This window comes from Chiloscyllium punctatum, chromosome 3 (genome assembly GCF_047496795.1).
Source record: "Chiloscyllium punctatum isolate Juve2018m chromosome 3, sChiPun1.3, whole genome shotgun sequence".
Classification (NCBI taxonomy): domain Eukaryota; kingdom Metazoa; phylum Chordata; class Chondrichthyes; order Orectolobiformes; family Hemiscylliidae; genus Chiloscyllium; species Chiloscyllium punctatum.
The window spans coordinates 159,976,022-159,998,037 of NC_092741.1; the positions used below are offsets into that span (position 1 = coordinate 159,976,022).

Sequence of the window (22,016 nt, forward strand, 5' to 3'; positions counted from 1 at the left end):
TGGGCTAAAATGCCAACTTCCATTCATTGGGTTCAGGTTTGTTGGACATTGGGACTGGTTCAGGGGAAGGTGGGACTATTACAAAATCGACGGTCTACATCTGAACCAAACCGGAACCAATGGCCTTGGGGGAATTTTTGCTTTTGCTGTTGGGAAGGTTTTTAACTAATGCGGCAGGGGACTGGGAACCAGAAGAGAAAACAAGTAGGCAGTGAGGTGGAGACTGGAGACTGTAAGAATCATGAGGATGGTATTAATAAAGGGAAGAGTAGGCAAAGTGGATAAGCGCAAAAGAACTGGTGGCCTGAAAAGCATCTACTTTAATGCAAGGAGTATAGTGTGTAAGGCAGATGAACTTAGGGCTTGGATTGGTGCCTGGGAATATGATGTTATTGCAATAAGAGACTTGGGTGAAGGAAGGGCATGATGATTGGCAGCAATATATTCACAATATAGACACTTTGGACAGGGAGGGAAGTAAAAGGTGGGGGAGGAGTTGCATTGCTGGTCAGGGATGATATCACAGCTGTGCTAAAGGAGGACACTATGGAGGTCTTGGGTAGTGAGGCATTATGGGTGGAGCTGAGAAATAAGAAGGGTGCAGTCACACTGTTGGGGCTGTATTACAGGCCTCCCAATAGTGAGCGTGAGGTAGAAGAACAAATAGGTAAAAGATTATGGAAAGATGTAGAGGCAATAGGGTAGTGATGATGGGAGATTTTAATTTTCCCAATATTGACTGGGGTACACTTAGTGTCAGAGGTCTGGATGGGGTAGAATTTGTAAGAAGTGTCCAGGAGAGTTTTTTAGAGCAGTATGTCAATAGACCGACGAGGGAAGGGGCCATATTGGACCTGGTACTGGGAATGAGCCAGGACAGGTGGTAGAAGTTGTGGTGGGGGATTTCTTTGGGAACAGTGACCACAATTATGTAAGTTTTAGAATACTCTTAGATAAAGAGGAGAGTGGTCCTAAGGGAAGAGTACTAAACTGGGCCAAGGCCAATTATATCAAAATTAGGCAGGAGCTCAGAAATGTGGATTGCACACAGCAATTTGAAGGGAAGTCCACATTTGAGATGTGGGAGGCTTTCAAAGATAGTGTAGGATAGGCATGTCCTGTTGAAGGCAAAGGATAGGAAGGGCAAGATTCATAAACAGTGGAGAAATTGTACGACTGGCCAAGAGGAAAAGGGAAGGTGGATACTTAAGGTCTAGGCGGCTAAGAACAGAACGGCCCTGGAGGAATATCGGAAGAGTAGGACAAGTCTCAAATGAGGAATCAAGCGGACTAAAAGGGGTCATGAAATAGCTTTAGCAAGCAGAATTAAGGAGAATCCCAAAGTATTTTATTATATAAGAGGCAAGCGGGTTACTAGAGAAAGGATTGGTCCACTAGAGGATAAGGAAGGAAGGCTGTGTGTCAAACCTGAGGAAGTGGGTGAGATTCTCAATGATTACTTTGCATCAGTGTTCACTGAGGAGAGGAACATGATGAATCTTGAGATTAGGGATAGAAGTTTGATTAGTCTGGATCACATTGACATAAGTAGGGAAGATGTATTGGGTAGGTTAGAGGTTATTAAGGTGGACAAATCCCCAGGACCAGATGGGATCAATCCCCGGTTGCTGAGGGAGGTGAGAGAGGAAATAGCTGGGGCCCTGAAGATAACTTTGTGGCATCCTTAAATACAGGGGAGGTGCCGGAGGACTGGAAGGTTGCTCATGTTTTCCCCCTGTACAAGAAGGGTAGTAGGGATATTCCGGGTAACTACAGACCAATGAGCCTGACGTCAGTGGTGGGGTACTGAGGGATAGGATCTATTTATATTTAGAAAAGAATGGGCTTCTCAGTGATAGGCAACATGGTTTTGTGCGGGCAGATTGTGCCTTACCAACTTAAGAGTTCTTCGAGGGAGTGACCAAGTTGATAGATGATGGAAGGGCTGTTGATGTCATATACATGGACTTTAGTAAGGCATTTGACAAGGTTCCCCATGGTAAACTAATGGAGAAAGTGAAGTCACATGGTGTACAGGGTGCTCTAGCTAGGTGGATAAAGAACTGGTTGAGCAACAGGAGATAGAGAGTAGTAGTTGAAGGTAGTTTCTCGAAATGGAGAAAGGTGACCAGTGGTGTTCCACAGGGGTCAGTGCTGGGGCCACTGTTGTATGTGATATACATAAATGATCTGGAAGAGGGCACTGTTGGTATGATCAGCAAGTTTGCAGATGACTGTAAGATTGGTGGAGTAGCAGAAAGCATAAGGGACTGTCAAAGAATACAGGAGGATATAGATAGACTGGAGAGTTGGGCGGAAATGTGGCAGATGGTTTTCAATCCAGACAAATGTGAGGTGATGCATTTAGGCAAGACTAATTCTAGAGCAAATTATACAATGAACAGAAGAGCCTTGGGAAAAGTTGATGAGCAGAGAGATCTGGAAGTTCAGGTCCATTGTACCCTGAAGGTTGCTGGACAGGTGCATAGAATGGTAAAGAAGGCATGTAGTTTGCTTGCCTTCACTGGATGGGGTATTGAGTATAAGAGCAGAAAAGTCATGTTAAAATTGTACAGGAAGTTGGTTCAGCTGCATTTGGAATACTGTGTACAGTTCTGGTTGCCACATTTGAGCCGCACAATGACTCAGTGGTTAGCACAGTGCCAGGGACCCGGGTTCAATTCCCATCTCTGACAACTATCTGTGTGGAGTTTGCACATTCTCCCCATGTCTGCGTGGGTTTCCTCTGGCTACTCTGGTCTAAAAGATGTGCAGGTTAGGTGAATTGGCCATGCTAAATTGCCCGTAGTGTTAGGTGTATTAGTCAGGGGTAAATGTAGGGGAATGGATCTGGGTGGGTTGCTCTTCGGAAGGTCGGTGTGGACTTGTTGGGCCAAAGGGTCTGTTTACACACTATAGGGAATCTAATTACCAAAAGGATGTGGGTACTTTGGAGAGGATGCAGAAAGTGTTTACGAGGATGTTGCCTGGTATGGAAGGTGCTCGCTATGAAGAGAGGTTGAGTGGGTTAGGTTTATTTTCATTAGAAAAAAGGAGATTGAGGGGGTCCTAATTGAGGTTCACAAAATCATGAAGAGCATAGACAGGGTGAATAGAGATGAGCTTTTTCCCAGGGTGAAGGATTCCATAGTGAGTGGTCACGCTTTCAAGGTGAGAGGTGGAAAGTATAAGGGGATACACGTGGCACGTACTTCACACAGAGGGTGGTAGGCATCTGGAACGCATTGCCAGCAGAGGTGGTAGAGGCAGGCACGGTAGATTCATTTAAGATGTGTCTGGACAGATGCGTGAGCAGGCACGGAGCCGAAGGATACAGATGGTTAGGAATTGACCGACAGATTTAGACAGTACATTTTAATCAGCTCAGGCTTGGAAGGCCCATGGGCCTGTTCCTGGGCTGTAAATTTTCTTTGTTCTTTTGTTTAATAATGGCTGCCATTCATAAAGCCCATTATCTCTAACCCCCCCCCAAACAATCACCTCTGTCCCTACTCACTGCTACACACTCATCTCCACACTGTCCACCAGTTCTCCAGTTCCTGCTCTCCTCCCTCACACCTCTATGATCCTTCACGTCACCATGATCCCTCCTTGAGCCCTATACCTCCAATGAATCCTTCATAACCACTCAGCTGTATGGAAACTTGAGTTTATTGTCATGTGTATCAAGGCACAGTGAAAAGCTTTGTCTTGCAAGCACTACAGGCAGATCACAGAGTTAAATAGCATGGATAAATAAATAATAGGTAAACAGTGGCAAAACAAAAACACCGGTACAGGTGAATACCAAGAGTTTGAGAGTCCATTCAGTATTCTAACAACAGTAGAGTAGAAACTGTTTTGAAACGGGCTGCTGCTGTGTTCAGGTTTCTGTACCTTCTCCCCGATGGTAGAAAAACATTGTCAGGGTGGGATGGATCTTTGGGAATGCTGCGGCCTTTCCTCGACAATGAGCCTGGTAGATGGATTCTAAGCTGGAGATATTTTGAAATAACGTAATAAAGCCATTATTCAAACACACCATGTGAAAACCTCTCCATCAAAGAAAGTCATTCCAGAAAAAAAGTTCCCATAAGAGATTAATTTAATATTAAAGAAAATACGTTTCACTAAATACACCAAAGACAGATAATTTTTAACCACCTTTTAAAACTGCCAATCAAAATTTGTTTACAGTTTATTTTTGAGAATAAGTGATTGTGTATTTTGAAACTCAGCAAAGTATTGTGACTGGGTTTATGATAAATTATTCCACCTCCTAGACCATCAAGCCTACTGAAATTGCAAAAGCAGGTAGTTAAAGTTTTCCCAAAATACATCCCCTAAACTCAGTTCTACAGCAGCAGATATCCCGGTGCCTTTTTTTAAACTGAAATATTCTGAAGCAGTTTTCTTTTTGTAGAGCCCTGGAAAATTAACTAAGTTCGTGATGTCAGAGTTGTTAATCAGTATTTCGTCTGGTGTGAATGCATCTTATTTCTGACATGAGGAAATAACGGTAATGTCCCTGAACGCTTACGTATCCTGCTCAATGTGGAGCTCCGGGGGGAATTCCGTAATCAATCACCCCGGCGGAAACACTGGGAGTAGGAGGGACTGGGGACTGGGGACTGGGAGCTGGGAGCTGGAGGAGGAGGAGGTAGCAGTGTGGGAGCTGCGGCGCTCTCCTGTCTCCTGGCCCGGGCTGCTGATGGCGTGGCCGGGCTGCTGTGCGCTCCGGGCCGGGGCTCCCGGTTCCCGCTGCTCCCGGCGGCTCACGCGGTGATGCTGGAACATGGAGAAGGCTCCGGGCAGTGCTGACCTCCGCTGGAGCTCGGTCTCTTTACCCCTGGATCTGATCGTGGGCAAATTCCGCTTACCCACCCTGGCCCGGCTGAGCTCAGGTAAGGAGCAGGTATTGTCTATCACTCAGGGCCAGGAGGGACAGCGGGGCTCTGCTCGCAACGGTGCCAAGTTATTTTAATAAAGAAAGTCAGGACTGGCCACGGAATTCAATAAACTGTTTCATTCCAAACTATAAACTAAATAAACCTTGGCGCAGACTGCCAGTGCAGATGCTGCTTTGATTTCTCGGTCCCCAGCGGAAACTTTCTCCGTTAATACAGCGGCTTTAGTAACTGCACAGCTAGCGGTTAAACCCGCGAAACACATCGCAATTTGGAAGAAATTTACTAAAAATATTATTATTTCTCGATTACATTAACATCAGAAACGATGGAACTTGGAGCTGTCCAAGTTCCAGCCACTAACTGCTGCAATGTTCCATGTCACTCTCTGTAACAGAATCAATGGGGAAACTCTGCACCTGATTCTAGCCCGAGAGCCGAAGGGCCGCACTCAGGGATAGCCCCCAGTGTCATGTCCAAACTGGAGGGCAGTTGTAGCTGGAGATTTTACTCCAGCCATCTCTAGTCATTGTGCTGAAAAGAGACAAATATGTTTATAAGGCTCCCCCTTTGAAGCAGCGCGGATTTTGACATTGATTTTTCATACTTTGAAGTTTGATCTGAAAGTTTAATTTAGTTCATAGTCTCACAGACAGTGCTCTGCGGTACCAGCTGTTACCTCACAAAGCTCCTGTGGTGGTGAGCGAACCGACCTTTGGGTGAGATCCGAAACTCAGAGCTGCCTTTCCTGAGATGGGGCTAAACCCCACAATTTACTGATGAACTCTCCCATCCCCACCCCCCTTCTCCATTAGAGTTGATCTTTCTCTGCACCTTCTCTGTAACTGTAACACTATTTTCTGCAATCTGTTCCATTATCCTGATGTATTTATGTAAGATATGGTTAGCACACAAAACAGTACTTTTCATTGTGACGATATAAATCAAATCAATTGCAGTAATATTCAGTTGATTCCCCTCAAGCCTGGTTATGATTATAATAGACTTAATCTTTTAAAAATGCATTCCATACCAAGGATACCACCAGAGGGGAAAATCAGTTTAAATTGGAAATCTCAGGAATTGCAAAGGTGTACCTTTTTGGATCCTATTTACGGATAATGTTCAACATACCATTGAGTTTGAGTTTTGCTTCTTGCTGAGTTCATTATTGGTTTTAAATTCTTCAAAACCATTTCAATGCATTGCAACCTTATCAAAATGTTCAATGTTTACCATCTTCTAGTAATATGGAGATCTAACGTAACTGCAGTATTAAACTGCTCATCTCAGTCTTTTGTCTGAACTGTTAACGGTTCTTCCAATACTTTGAATAGAATATTTGCACAAATGTAGTTGCAGTTTGTTTGATTGGATGGGGTCCATTCCTATGATTCACAAAAATCAGTGAGAATCATGGTGTGATTTAAAAAGGTTGAATAATAATCTCAGATTGTTCAATAAACCTTGGATAAGGAAGTGACGATAAATGATTCACTCTTCAAAAACTGAAACTTGTTGAAGTTCTCCACTACCTAATATTTCAGTATTGCGTCTTTCTGGCCCTGGTCCAGGAACCTGCTTCTTATTGTAGATAGGCCGCTTATGTCAATATTGATGATTGTATTTCAATGAGAGCACTTGCTCTAACCCTAATTCCCTATGTGTCCCTTCTTCTGATATCAATTCATATAGTTTTCTGCACTTGTTTTGTTAAAGGGGTATGTATGTCGTTGAATCTCAGAATTTAACTCTTAACTGGAAGGTAGCTAACCTATTCTGCTTGTGCTGAGTAGCTAAAAGAATTATTCATCGTCCCACCCCATTGCCCTCGCCTATATCTTTGTCAAACATTTTTCCAAAGATTGATTAATTTTACTGCCAAAAGTTATGATTTTACTTCCCCCATTATTTCTGGTGAGATGATTGATGTCACAACCTGCTGCTCTTTCATTCTTTTACATTACTGTCCTTTGCTCTGGGGAGAAAGTGAGGACTGCAGATGCTGGAGATCAGAGCTGAAAATGTGTTGCTGGAAAAGCGCAGCAGGTCAGGCAGCATCCAAGGAGCAGGAGAATCGACGTTTTGGGCTTTCCTGAAGAAGAGCTGATGCCCAAAACGTCAAATCTCCTGTTCCTTAGATGCTGCCTGACCTGCTGTGCTTTTTCAGCAACACATTATCAGCTCTGTCCTTTGCTCTAACCCACTAACTATTTATTCAAGTTTATCTTCTCAAAATTCCCTATAATCTTGGTCACAAAGCTGGTCCCTTTCTTTCCAAAGCTGATCCTTGGCTCAAGGAGACTCTGTCCTTGATGTTTTTCAGAGGGTAATAAACCAGATCAGGCTCCAAACAGTCTGACTTAGTACAGAGATGAAAAGGGTTTTGAGTGGCCTTTGGTTTATATGTAAACAGTTGTAACTTCAGGCCAAAGTGGTCATGTTTTAGCAGTGACCTGTATAATAAAAGGGGAGTGGTCAGCTATCTAGCTAGCTGAGCTGAGCGGTTTTAGTTCAGTCTTGAGGGAGCTGTGTGGAAACTCTCTCTTTTCTGCCCTTCGACTTCGACTTCGACTTGTAAGCATGTGTTCCATTAATACTGGGTTTTAAAGGGGGTTTGCTTATTGGGACTGATGTGTATATTTGGAACAGCATAATTAAGTCTAGTTGGATAGACTGAGTTCTGTAAGTGTTGTTATTCTGTTCTGTTCTTTGTGTTTCATTGTGCAATTTTGTGAATAAATTTTTGTCTGTTTTAAAATCTAGTAGTCAACTTAGCGAGTTTATGCCGGGTAATTTTCACTGTACACTTACTGAAACAAATTGCAAAGTTATGGTCTGGGGCTGTCTGCTTAGGAATGTTTTGAGTGGTCTGGCCTAGTCCATAACAGATTGAATTCTGTTTAGGACATTCTTGACTTTGTACGATTAAATGAAAATTTACAGTTTCTCTAGGTTCTCTTCCCAGTTATTACCATACAAATCCCTTTTAAACTCTCTTCAAAGTCTTGACATGTTTTTCTTATGTGGAGTGATTTCACACAGGAGATGTGTGAACTTCTGCAACTTCTGCAACTTACAAACTTCTGCAACTCTGGCAGGATCTCACAGTTTAATTATCATCTTTCAACTGCAGTAAAATCTGATTTGACATTCCCTTGTGAAAATAAACAATAATATTTTTTAAAATCGCCCTCCAACAAATAAGGTTTTGAATTTTTGAATGGCAGCAGTTGAATTTGCAAATTTGATTTGATTTCTACTAAACCAAACACAATATAACTAATTTTCAGAATGTGCACTATCAGTGGTATGCTGCCCTTGTCAGCTGTGCATATTGGGCATTGTGGGTTTGCCTGTGATTTCCCAACAACTGTGTGCAAGTAGCATATATCTAGAAACCAATCGTATAGATAAGGTATATTGCATCTGCTCCTAAAGTAAAAATTAAGGGTTAATTTTCTTGTCTTCCACTGGATTTCTTGTATATCCATTTGTGAACAAAGTACGATGGAAGTGGCTTGAACTTCTGCGAGTGTTAGTTGTATATGGTAACTAGAAAATGTATATCACGAAGATGGTATGCTCTTTTCTTCAGTTACCTTCAGTTTGCTTTTCATCCTTATCTCTACTAAGTATTTGATTTCCTTCTATGGTACTCCATGATAACATTTCTGATGAGAATAACTCTGTTCAGAGGAAAGTTTCCTCTGTGTGCTATACAAAGTGAAATTGTAAATGACTTTATAAAAAGGTTGACCAATTAATGGCAGAAAAAATCTTCCCCCTCCTAGTCCCTAATAATCATGATCATTAATCTGTCAATCTGTATTGCATTCATTAATTGTACTTCAAAATGAAACAGTTGATTTTTAACCCCAAGCACGGTGTAACTCACGAGTTAATTTTTGCATATTTTCTTTCAAGTTGGTAAATGTGTTATTACGAACAAGTAGCAAACAGATGAAGATTTTAATAATGCCACTATCTTAACAAGTATGCTCCAATTAGCATTAGGAATAGTTATAGTCAGAATATGTTTTTGTAAATTAGGTGTTAAATTTGTAGGACCTTGACTTTTAAAAAACTTCTAGCTTGTTCATTAGAAGTGCAGGAGAGAGAGACAACCTGCACAGTTACTGCCTTTGCTGTTTTTGAATTCATGTGTCGCTGGACATCAGAGTGCATCTGGGAAAATTAACAAACAGTGAATTTCACAACTAATCTTGGAGGACCCGGTTTGGGTGAAGTTCACAACACAGAATCAGATAAGTTAATTGTTATTTTAAGTGTGTCCAAGAGAAAGGCTGTATTAGTGAGTACAGTGGGTTCTTTCTTGATTATATGTTTTTGGAGATAAGTCTCTTGATTAAACTTAAAATATAAGCCATAACTATTAATTTCACCTGGTGCAGTGTTTTGTAGAGGAATAAGACGGTGTTATTTTCTGGGTCTGTAGATTGTGAAGGAGCGAAAATGGCCTTTGCAGTGATATGTGAGAGTTTTGGAAAATATAGGGGGTGATGGATTCTCAGGGGAACATAGCATGAACAGCCAAGTTTCTCATATTGAGACTGGCTCTAATGCAACGAGGAGTACGTCAGCTTCTAAGAGATCAATTGTGTTAGGGAATTCTGTTGTCTGAGGTACAGACAGACGTTTCTGTGGCCAGTAGAGAAAAAGCAGAATGGTGTGTTGTTTCCCTGGTGCCAGGATCAAGGATGTCTCAGAGAGGGTGCAGAATGTTCTCATGGGGGAGAGGGGCCAGCAAGAGGTCATTGTCCAATTTGGAACCAACGATATAGGAAGGGAAAAGGTTTAGATTCTGAAGGGAGATTACAGAGAGTTAGGCAGAAATTTAAGAAGGAGGTCCTCAAGGGTAGTAATATCTGGATTACTTCCAGTGCTACGAGCTAGTTAGGGCAGGAATAGGAGAATAGAGCAGATGAATGCATGGCTGAGGAGCTGGTGTATGGGAGAAGGATTCACATTTTTGGATCATTGTAATCTCTTTTGGGGTGGAAGTGACCTGTACAAGAAGGACGGATTGCACCTAAATCGGAAGGGGACTAATATACTGGCAGGGAAATTTGCTAGAACTGCTTGGGAGGATTTAAACTAGTAATTTGGGGGGGGTGGGACCCAGGGAGATAGTGAGGGAGATCAATCTGAGACTGGTACAGTTGAGAACAGAAGTGAGTCAAACAGTCAGGGCAGGCAGGGACAAGGTAGGACTAATAATTGAAACTGCATTTATTTCAATGCAAGGGGCCTAACAGGGAAGGTAGATGAACACAGAACACAGAACGTAGAACATTACAGCGCTGTACAGGCCCTTCAGCCCTCGATGTTGTGCCGACCTGTCATACTAATCTGAAGCCCATCTAACCTACACTATTCCATGTACGTCCATATGCTTACCCAATGACGACTTAAATGTACTTAAAGTTGGCAAATCTACTAACATTGCAGGAAAAGCATTCCATACCCTTACTACACCCTGAGTAATGAAACTATCTCTGACATCTGCCCTATATCTATCACCCCTCAATTTAAAGCTATGCCCTCTCATGCTCACCGTCACTATACTTGGAAAAAGGCTCTCCCTGTTCACCCTATCTGACCCTCTGATTATTTTATATGAACTCAGGGCATGGTTAGGAACATGGGACTAGGATATCATAGCAATTACAGAAACATGGCTCAGGGATGGGCAGGACTGGCAGTTTAATGTTCCAGGATACAAATGCTACAGGAAGGATAGAAAGGGAGGCAAGAGAGGAGGGGGAGTGGCATTTTTGATAAGGGATAGCATTACAGCTGTGTTGAGGGAGGATATTCCCAGAAATACATCCAGGGAAGTTATTTGGGTGGAACTGAGAAATAAGAAAGGGATGATCACCTTATTGGGATTGTATTATAGACACCCCTAATAGTCAGAGGGAAATTGAGAAGCAAACTTGGAAGGAGATCTCAGCTATCTGTAAGAATAATAGGGTGGTTACGGTAGGGGATTTTAACTTTCCAAACATCGACTGGGACTGCCATAGTGTTAAAGGTTTAGATGGAGAGGAATTTAAGTGCTCTGATTCAGTATGTAGATGTACCTACTAGAGAAGGTGCAAAACCTGACCTACTCTTGGGAAATAAGGCAGGGCAGGTGACTGAGGTGTCAGTGGGGGAGCACTTTGGGGCCAGCAATCATAATTCTATTCATTTTAAAATAGTGATGGAAAAGGATAGACCAGATCTAAAATTTGAAGTTCTAAATTGGAGAAAGGCCAATTTTGACGGTTTTAGGCAAGAACTTTCGAAAGCTGATTGGAGGCAGATGTTCGCAGGCAAAGGGACGGCTGGAAAATGGGAAGCCTTCAGAAATGAGATAACAAGAATCCAGAGAAAGTATATTCCTGTCAGGGTGAAAGGGAAGGCTGGTAGGTATAGGGAATGCTGGATGACTAAAGAAATTGAGGGTTTGGTTAAGAAAAAGGAAGCATATGTAAGGTATAGACAAGATAGATTGAGTGAATCCTTAGAAGAGTATAAAGGAAGCAGGAGTATACTTATGAGGGAAATCAGGAGGGCAAAAAGGGGACATGACATAGCTTTGGCAAATAGAATTAAGGAGAATCCAAAGGGGTTTTACAAATATATTAAGGACAAAAGGGTAACTAGGGAGAGAATATTGCCCGTCAAAGATCAGCAAGGCGGCCTTTGTGTGGACCCACAGGAAATGAGGGAGATTCTAAATGAATATTTTGCATCAGTATTTACTGTGGAAAAGGATATGGAAGATATAGACTGCAGGGAAATAGGTGGTGACATCTTGCAAAATGTCCAGATTACAGAGGAGGAAGTGCTGGATGTCTTGAAACAGTTAAAGGTGGATAAATCCCCAGGACCTGATCAGGTGTACCCGAGAACTCTGTGGGAAGCAAGAGAAGTGATTGCTGGGCCTCTTGCTGAGATATTTGTATCATTGATAGTCACAGGTGAGGTGCCGGAAGACTGGAGGTTGGCAAACGTGGTGCCACTGTTTTAAGAAGGGCAGTAAAGACAAGCCAGGGAACTATAGACCGGTGAGCCTGACCTCAGTGGTGGGCAAGTTGTTGGAGGGAATCCTGAGGGACAGGATGTACATGCATTTGGAAAGGCAAGGACTGATTTGGGATAGTCAACACGGCTTTGTGAGTGGGAAATCATGTCTCACAAACCTGATTGACTTTTTTAAGAAGTAACAAAGACGATTGATGAGGGTAGAGCAGTAGATGTGATCTATATGGACTTCAATAGGTGTTCGACAAGGTTCCCCATGGGAGATGATTAGCAAGGTTAGATCTTTGGAATACAGGGAGAACTAGCCATTTGGATACAGAACTGGCTCAAAGGTAGAAGACAGAGGGTGGTGGTGGAGGATTGTTTTTCAGACTGGAGGTCTGTGACCAGTGGAGTGCCACAAGGATCGGTGCTGGGTCCTCTACCTTTTGTCATTTACATAAATGATTTGGATGTGAGCACGAGAGGTACAGTTAGTAAGTTTGCAGATGACACCAAAGTTGGAGGTGTAGTGGACAGCGAAGAGGGTTACCTCAGATTACAACAGGATCTGGACCAGATGGGCCAATGGGCTGAGAAGTGGCAGGTGGAGTTTAATTCAGATAAATGTGAAGTGCTGCATTTTGGGAAAGCAAATCTTAGCAGGACTTATACACTTAATGGTAAGGTCCTAGGGAATGTTGCTGAACAAAGAAACCTTGAAGTGCAGGTTCATAGCTCCTTGAAAGTGGAGTCGCAGGTAGATAGGATAGTGAAGAAGGCGTTTGGTGTACTTTCCTTTATTGGTCAGAGTATTGAGTACAGGAGTTGGGAAGTCATGTTGCGGCTGTACAGGACATTGGTTAGGCCACTGTTGGAATATTGCGTGCAATTCTGGTCTCCTTCCTATCAGAAAGATGTTGTGAAACTTGAAAGGGTTCAGAAAAGATTTACAAGGATGTTGCCAGGGATGGAGGATTTGAGCTATAGGGAGAGGCTGAACAGGCTGGGGCTGTTTTCACTGGAGCGTCAGAGACTGAGGGGCGACCTTATTAGAGGTTTACAAAATTATGAGGGGCATGGATAGGATAAATAGACCAAGTCTTTTCCCTGGGGTTGGGGAGTCCAGAATTGGAGGGCATAGGTTTAGGGTGAGAGGGGAAATATATAAAAGAGACCTAAGGCGTAACGTTTTCACGCAGAGGGTGGTACGTGTATGGAATGAGCTGCCAGAGGAAATGGTGGAGGCTGGTACAATTGCAACAGTTAAGAGGCATTTGGATGGGTAAATGAATAGGGAGGGTTTGGAGGGATATGGGCTGGGTGCTGGCAGGTGGGACTGGATTGGGTTGGGATATCTGGTCGGCCTGGACGGGTTGGACCGAAGGGTCTGTTTCCATGCTGTACATCTCTATGACTCTATGACTAAAAAAAAACTGCAGATGCTGGAATCAAAAAGTTGTATAATCCTTCTTTAGGAATATGTCTGAAATGTTGACTTCTCCACCTCTTGGTGGCTTGCTGAGTTCTTCCAGCCTCCTGCCTGACTAACTTCTTCATAAAATAAAGATGTACAGATGATGGAAATCTGAAACAAGAACAGAAATTGCTGGAGATACTGCGTGGGTCTGACAGTATCTGTGGAGAGAAGATTTCAAGTCCAGTGACTGTTCATGTTCAGTTCATTTCCTGATTGTGTAGTTCATTCTGTAATAATATAGTGGACACAAGATCTTAGATCACTTCCTCTCAATTATTTCTGAAATTTTACAACAGAAAACTGCTGGCGAGTCTGCAAACATCCAGACAGGTATGGATCTTGCTGGAAAATTCTTAATTATACCTAGATTATAAAGTCAGGGAAAGTCAGGACTGAGCTGTATAGAACTTCCTAGGTTGGATAACTTTGGGTTGGTTTTGTTGGAGAAAGTGAGCACTACAGATGCTGGATATCAGAGTCGAAGAGTGTGGTGCTGGAAAAGCACAGCAGGTCAGGCAGCATCTGAGGAGCAGGAGACTGAAGTTCGGGCAAAAGCTCTTCATCAAGAATGAGGCTTGTGGGCTGAGGGGGCTGAGACACAAATGGGAGAGGGGTGGAGCTGGGGGGGGTGGTAAGTAGCAGGGGGTGTGATAGGTAGATGAAGGTGGAGGTGATGGCAATAGGTCGGAGAGGATGGTGGAGTGGATGTGGATAGGTAGGACCGTTTAAGAAGGAGGTGCCGAGTTGGAAGGCTGGGACTGGGAATAAGGTGGGGGGAAAGGAAGTGGGAAAATTGGTGAAATTCACATTGATCCCATGTGGTTGGAGGGTCCCAAGGCAGGAGATGAGGCATTCTTCCTCCAGGTGTCAGGTGGTTAGTGTTTGGTGATGGAGGAAGCCCAGGACCTGCATGTCCTTGGCAGAGTGGTTTCGTTGGAGCAGAGAAGACGGCGATGACCTGATTGAGGTGTACAAGGTTACAAGGAGCATGGACAGAGTGGATAAGGAACAGATGTTCCCCTTAGTTGAAGGGTCAGTCACGAGAGGACACAGGTTCAAGGTGAGGGGCAGGAGGTTTGGGGGGATGAGATGAAAAATCTTTTTACCCAGAGGGTGGTGATGGTCTAGAATTCACTGCCTGGAAAGGTGGTAGAGACAAATTGCCTCACATCCTTTGGATGAGCACTTGGTACGTCATAACATTCCAGGCTTGGGCCTAGTGCTTGTAAATGGGATTAGGTTGAAGGTCAGGTATTTAATATGTGTGAGTGTAGTCTTGATGGGCTGAAGAGTTTCTTCTCCACCATATGATTCTATGAATGGCTAACTCTGGTTTCCTGTCAAGGCAATGAGTGTTCTGAAGAGTATTTCAATTTAATGTTTTTATTTCATATTTTCAACAGCTACAAAATTTGATTGGTCTTCTAAATTTGTTTGCCACATAAACAGTGGTATCAATTCGATGACCTCTGAAGTTTACAAGTATAACAATAAAATAAAAGCTAACTTCAGGGACCAATCGCTTGCATCGCATGAAGCCTGGTCCAATATCAGATTGTCTGTTTCTGAGACATGCTGGTAGGCTGTCAAAAACAGGTTTTAAGTTTGTGTATGCTAATTAAGGGCTTCTACCTCTTGTCAGACTTCTCTTGAAAATTGAGAGAACCTGAGACATTGAGCCTCCTCTAAGATGCAGCTTTGCTTAGAGCTTTTTCCCAAAACATTTTTGGAGTTGATGTAGTCCCAGAAGTACAAGTGTTCACCACCTAGTTCCACAACAGTCCCTAGAACAATTGCCAGTCCAAAACTACCTTTTTGTTCTTATATTTCTCTTCTGGGGTTTCCTTCAGGTGCTGCAGATAAGGCAAGCAGATTAATGGAACAAACTAACTGTTTCTGCAATTGCCTCACACCTTCCAACCTGAGATGTGTGTTCCACTTACGTTATTGGTTTTAGGCTAGAAAAATGGAGAATCTGGCTGTGTGCTGAATGCACTGCTCCAATGAAATGAAAATAACTACTAACTTTTAAAAGGTTCGTGTGACTAATGCAGGAATTAAGAAACTTTGAAAAGATTAGGTTCATCAGCCTCATTGAATACCAACAATTGGATGTGGAATCATGGTTTAGGTGTTACCAGTTATCTGGAACAGTAGAAAACATCAAAATGCTTCCTGTTCTTAGCCATTAAAGAGATGGTTCAGTTCAGATTTAAATCTCAAATGCTTGTGGGAAACAAATGCAGAATATTTTAAAATATGTTCTCCAAATGAAACTTGCCCAGTCAGATTTACAGTGGCAACTTTGGTAGAGATCAACATTCTTTGAATGTGCAATATGAAGGAGGCTAATGAAGTCTTAACAATAATTGACAGAACTGAAACAGCATTGGACCAAGATTCCCAAAGCTACGCAAACCCCACAGTGCCTGGCATGCTCTCACAGTAGGATCACTAAAACATCCTCACCTCGGTGGAAACTGGGCCGAGGAATACTACCCCATCACCAGACGAGGCTGCAAAGGAAAGCAAGACCAGCCGTACCCTCCAAGCAAAATCACACCCACAAAGAAAAAAAACCCTTGCAGCAGACCACACAGTGCCACAGTCCAAACCACTCCCCTGCCTCCAGAACAAAGACTCTCAGAGTCAAGTTCACAGCCCAGAAACTAAGATTCACACAACAAAAACCCAGACAAAGCTTCCCTGGCAGTCAATGCACTTTACTGTCAGGAATCAAGCGGACTGGCTCCACTTTCTCCCCCTTTTCCTGGTGATGCCATGCCATCCCAAAAGTACTTCTCAGGGGAGGTGTGAGGGATAAAGGCAATAACTTTAAATAGTAAATCTAATTTCTTTTTAATGCTCTGGAGCTTCAAACCTCATGTCTGTAGAACTTAAAACTCCTTTTTCACTTTACGTCTCACAGGGACTCTAACCCTGTTTTAGCCCTGGAGATTCTAACCCCGCTTTAACCCTATTTGTGCAAAGCGACCCGTTGGTGTGCAAATGCGTGGGTTACCTCAAAGATTCCGTTACCACAGAGTTCCAGAAAATGAGGGGTCAACTGAGTGTTAAGTTTACAGAGAGTGAGATCAAGGTGAAGCTTACCTTGTGGGCCCATCTGTCTCATGCAACCGCCACTCAGACGATTGTTTATTCAGTCCCCCTGGAAGTTCCGTGTAATGTTGGATTCTCACTGCTGCCTCCCTATGTTAGGATCTTTTCCTGAGGTTTCACACATGAGATGCAATTCACGCACACCAACTTCTGTGAACAGTTAAAGCTTATTAAAGCTTGTACAAGCTGAGTGAGCCCATTGACCCTCTTCGCAAGCGTGCGAAGTCGAGTCAAAACAACCCCGAATAAATGAAGCACATCCCCTTTATACAGGTCAGTTGGTAAGGCCTACAGGTACTACGGGCACCCCCCTTCCTCCCCTCTCCCCTAAAACCACATGTTACCCCAGGTACAATGGCAGGATGAGATCATCCTTGGAGATAATGTAAATGCAGTACTCCTGGGGAATCGTTATGCAGATGATTTCCTGACTTTGTGATTCCCAAAGACAATGTAGGTGTGGTATACCTAGCTTCACGGGATGGTTAGAAAGCATTTTTGAATGGAAGAGATTAAACGATGTTTTAATTTGATAATAGTGGAGGGAAGGGGGGTTGGTAGCAAATGACTGTCTAAATGGAGTGGGAATCATTCGCATTCCTGCATGAATATCATCCCCACTCACTTCCAGAATGTTCACTCAGTGCAGTTTAACTCTTTTAATATTACATTAATGTCCAGAGAGAGAATCCCATTTAATCTTTTAACATTACACTTTCGAAGGAGAACGGTTCTCAATTGTTGAGTTGATGGAATATGTATATCATAATATCTGATTTCTCAGTCATTGCTGTTATTGATGCCAGACTCATGCCAAGCCCTGTGTTTTTTCCCTTCCATCTGCCAGTTCTTTTTTTTAGCATATCTTGTGCTAAAGGCAATGGGCCCTGATAACATTCCAGCAAAAGTACTGAAGATGCGTGCTCCAGAAGTTGCTGCTCCCCTAGCTAAGCTCTTCCAGTACAGTTACAACACTGGCATCTACCCAACAATGTGGAAAATTGTTCAGGTATGTCCTGTACACAAAAAGCAGGACAAATCCAACCTGGCCAATTACTGCCTAATCAGTCTACTCTCCGTCATCAGTAAAGTGATGGAAGGGGTCATCAACAGTGCTATCAAGCAGCACCTGCACAGCAACAACCTGCTCAGTGATGCCCAGTTTGGGTTTTGCCAGGGTCACTCAGCTCCTGACCTCATCACAGCCTTGGTTCAAACATGGACAAAAGAGCTGAATTCCAGAGGGGAGGTCAGAGTGACAGCCCTTGACATCAAGGCCACATTTGACCAAGTATAGCATCAAAGAGCCCTGGCAAAACTGATGTCAATGAGTATCGGGGGCAAACACTCTGCTGGTTAGAGTCATACCTGGCACAAAGGAAGATGGTTGTAGTTGTGGAGGGTCAGTCATCTCAGCTCCAGGACATCTCTGCAGGAGTCCCTCAGGGTAGTGTCATGGGTCCAACCATCTTCAGCTGTTTCATCAATGATCTTCCCTCTGTCATAAGGTCAGAAGTGGGGATGTTCACCGATGATTGCGCACTGTTCAGCACCATTCACAACTCCTCAGATACTGAAGCAGACCATGCTCAAAGGCAACAAGATCTGGACAACATGCAGGCTTGGGTCAACAAGTGGCAAGTAACATTTGTGCCACACAAATGCCAGACCATGACCATCACCAATAAGGGACACTCTAACCACCACCCCTTGACATTCAATGGTATTACCATTACTGAATCTCCCACTGTCAACATCCTTGGGGTTACCATTGACCAGAAACTCAATTGGACTCACCACATAAACATGCTGGCTATAAGATCAGGTCAGAGACTAGGGATATTGTAGTGACTAATTCACCTCCTGACACCCCAAAGTCTATCCACCATCTACAAGGCACAAGTCAGGAGTACAATGGAATACTCCCCACTTGCCTGGATGGGTGCAGCCCCAACAACACTCAAGAAGCTCGACACCATCCAGGACAAAGCAAACTGCTTGATTGGCACCATATCTACAAACATTCAATCCGTCCCGAACTGGCACTCAGTAGCAGCAGTACTATCTACAAGATACATTGCAAAAATTCACCAAAGACCCTTAGACAGCACCTTCCAGGTCACAAGTAACATTAGTGCCACACAAATGTCAGGCTATGACCATCACCAATAAGATCCCCTTGACACTCAATGATGCTACCATCTTTGAACCCCCACTATCCATATCCTTGGTATTACCAGAAACTCAGCTAGAGCAGTGAGCAATTCCGGCCAAGGTCACTATATCCTTCCTAAGGTGCGGTGTCCGAATCTGATCACAGTATTCCAATTGGGGTCTAACCAGGATTTTGTTTAACTGCAACATAACTTCTGCTTCCTTATATTGTAGTCCTTTGAATATAAGGTCCAACATTCTGTTGGCTTTCTTGGTGATTTTTCTGCACTTGTTCTTAAATTCTTTAAGGTCTGTGCACCTGAACCATGAGCCTCTTTGGGCATCCGTTGTAGTTATATTTAAACCATCGAGAAAATACCCTGACCTATCCTTTTGTTTAATCCAAAATGGATAATCCCTCACTTGCTTGTATTGAATTCCACCTGCAATAGTTTTGCTCATATACCTAGCCTATCAATATTACTTTTAACTTTATGCTATCATTTATACTGTCTACAATATTGCCAAAATTTGGATGTGTGACTTCCTATGCCATTGCCCAAGTAAAATCACCTGCTACACCCCCATTAGGCAAACTGCTTATCAAAAGCACGAGAAATGCTAACAGTTTGCCTATTTTCATTAATGAATCATTTGATCACGCCTCTCACATTGTGCTTTTCAATACCAAGAGATTATTACATGCTTTTGACCAGCTATACCCCAAAGTGCATTCGTCCCCTCTGGACTTTATGAAATTTAGTTCAGTGGTTGAGGGTTGCATCTGATATCCAAATAAACATGTAACATATATTCTTGGATGCTGCCTGGCCTGCTGTGTTTTTCCAGCACCAAATTTTTCAGCTCTGGTCTCCAGCATCTGCAGTCCTCACTTTCTCCATGTAACATATATTGCAAGTTTAAAATATTACAGATACATTGCCTCTTGTTTAACTTTTAATGCATTGGCTTTCTGTAGTTAAATTTAATGACAGTATCCAACATCTTTCCCAGAGTAGCCTGGCATTCGTTATTCTCTGTGGTTTAGGGTTAGAGTATGTTCTGTGTACGTCGCCAGACAGACTTTCATTAACAATGCTATATTGCATTACAAATCTACAAGATATAACCAAGGGAGCAAAGAGAGTCTTTACTGATTTATAAATTTGGCAAGATGGTAATTTCTAAATCTATTGTAAGTGTTTAATATTGATTATTTAGGAAAGAATCTGAGCTGGCTGCCTAACTCATTAAATATTTACCAAATATTTGTTAGGCCTTTGCAGTACTTATGCTTTAATGCTGCTCAATATGTTAGATGTTCATTCTTCCAATATTGAAAAAATACATTATCAGACCACAGTGATTCCTATATGCTTGAGACAATGATACATTTTGAACCTTATTGGCAAATTCTGAATTCAATGAATATTTTTGAAAGTACAATATTCTTGACTTTGGGCCTAAACTATGAATTTTGAAGTAAGGACTATGCATTATTTTTATTGTCATTTTAAGCTTATTTTGTTGTCAAAATATTAATACAGTAAATAGGTGATGCAACCTTACAGCTTATTACACCTAATGTAAAGAGCATTGCAATTCTTAAATACATCAGAACTGTAAAGAAATTAGATAATGCTTCTGACTGAAAATCTGAGTGACATTTTCTGTTTTAAAATAAAGTGCAACATTGAGGATAATCATCAGTTAGAGTTTGGAAAGGAATAGTGGGACTTTGGCACATTTTTGACCCTTTGGGTTCTTCCACAACAATCTTTCCTCAAAGATTTGCAGATATTCAAATATGAGATTTTATGAAATCTTGACACTTTAATTCTTTTCACTGTACTTGGTGCTTTATATCAGATATGTTCAGCAATTTTTTTTGGTTTCTTCCCTCTCAGGTAAACCATCAAACAGTTGATCAGACTAATGAACAAAATGTTTTGATATCTCTCCCGGATAAGATGCCCAACTGTTAAATTCCTGACTGCTTTTTAGAATCCCTAACCTGTTAATGATAATTCCCATTTTCCTATTTCTATTTTCCGAACTCTCTTTAGTTTCCCTGGCTTCTCCTCTGTGAAGTCAGAGTCAAACAATATGAAAACAAACCCTTTGTCCAACTGGTCCACACTGACCATGTTCCCAAACTAAACTATTCCCATCTGTCTGCATTTGGCCCAGATCCCTCCAAAGCAAGTAAAAAAATATCTTTCTACTTCTTGCCCAGATAACCTAAGACTTTGTGGCTATCTTTTATTTTTCAATTTACTGTCCAAGCACAAATCTGTAAATGGTGATCAACTCCCCTTTTAGAGAAACTGTCTGATTTTGTTATATCCACTGATTTAAATTCAGAGAAGATGAGGTTTCATGCCATTCATTACAGAACATACAGTCAATCTCCAAAATCAGACTTATTCTCAGTTGAAGTTCAATACAAGCTCAACCCCATTTTTCCCAGTTTAAACAATGATATCTGGGTGGTGTGTTTCTAACGTCATCAGATCGAGTGAATCCTTGGAAGAGTATAAAGGCAATAGAAGTATACTTCAGAGGGAAATCAGGAGGGCAAAAAGGGGGCATGAGGTAGCTTTGGAAAATAAGGTTAAGGAGAATCCAAAGGGTTTTAAACATACATTAAGGACAAAAGGGTAACTAGGAAGAGAATAGGGCCCGAGTTGAAAATGTGTTGCTGGAAAAGCGCAGCAGGTCAGGCAGCATCCAAGGAACAGGAGAATCGATGCCCGATGATCTCCAGCATCTGCAGTCCTCACTTTCTCCTCAGAGAATAGGGCCCCTCAAAGATCAGCAAGGCGGCCTTTGTGTGGAGCTGCAGGCGATGGGGGAGATACTAAGTGGGTATTTTGCATCAGTGTTTACCATGGAGAAGGACATGGAAGACACAGAATGTAGGAAAATAGATGGTGACATCATGAAAAATGTCACTACAGAAGAGGAGGTGCTAGATGTCTTGAAATGTATAAAAGTGGATAAATCTCCAGGACCTGATCAGGTGTACCGAAGAACTCTGTGGGAAGCTAGAGAAGTAATTGCTGGGCCCCTTGCTGAGATATTTGTATCATCGATAGTCACAGGTGAGGTTGGCTAACATGGTGCCACTATTTAAGAAAGGTGGTAAGTAAAAGCCAGGGAACTATAGACTGGTGAGCCTGACATCAATGGTGGGCAAGATGTTGGAGGGAGTCCTGAGGGACAAGGACTGTTTAGGGATAGTCAGCATGGCTTTGTGCATGGGAAATCATGTCTCTCAAAACTGATTTCAGGCAGCTAAGAACAGAATGGGCCCTGGA

At 42.5% G+C, this 22,016-nt stretch overlaps 1 protein-coding gene across 1 annotated transcript in view; it reads left to right on the top strand.

Annotated features, from left to right (window-relative positions):
- The first annotated feature begins 4,648 nt into the window (after window positions 1-4,648).
- gareml (GRB2 associated, regulator of MAPK1-like) overlaps window positions 4,649-22,016 on the top strand; it is a 264,605-nt gene continuing 247,237 nt past the window's right edge. Inside the window, exon 1 of the mRNA XM_072563343.1 lies at window positions 4,649-4,904. Within this exon, the coding sequence (XP_072419444.1) occupies window positions 4,796-4,904 (109 nt within the window). The 5' untranslated portion in view covers window positions 4,649-4,795. The remainder of the gene's footprint in view (window positions 4,905-22,016) is intronic.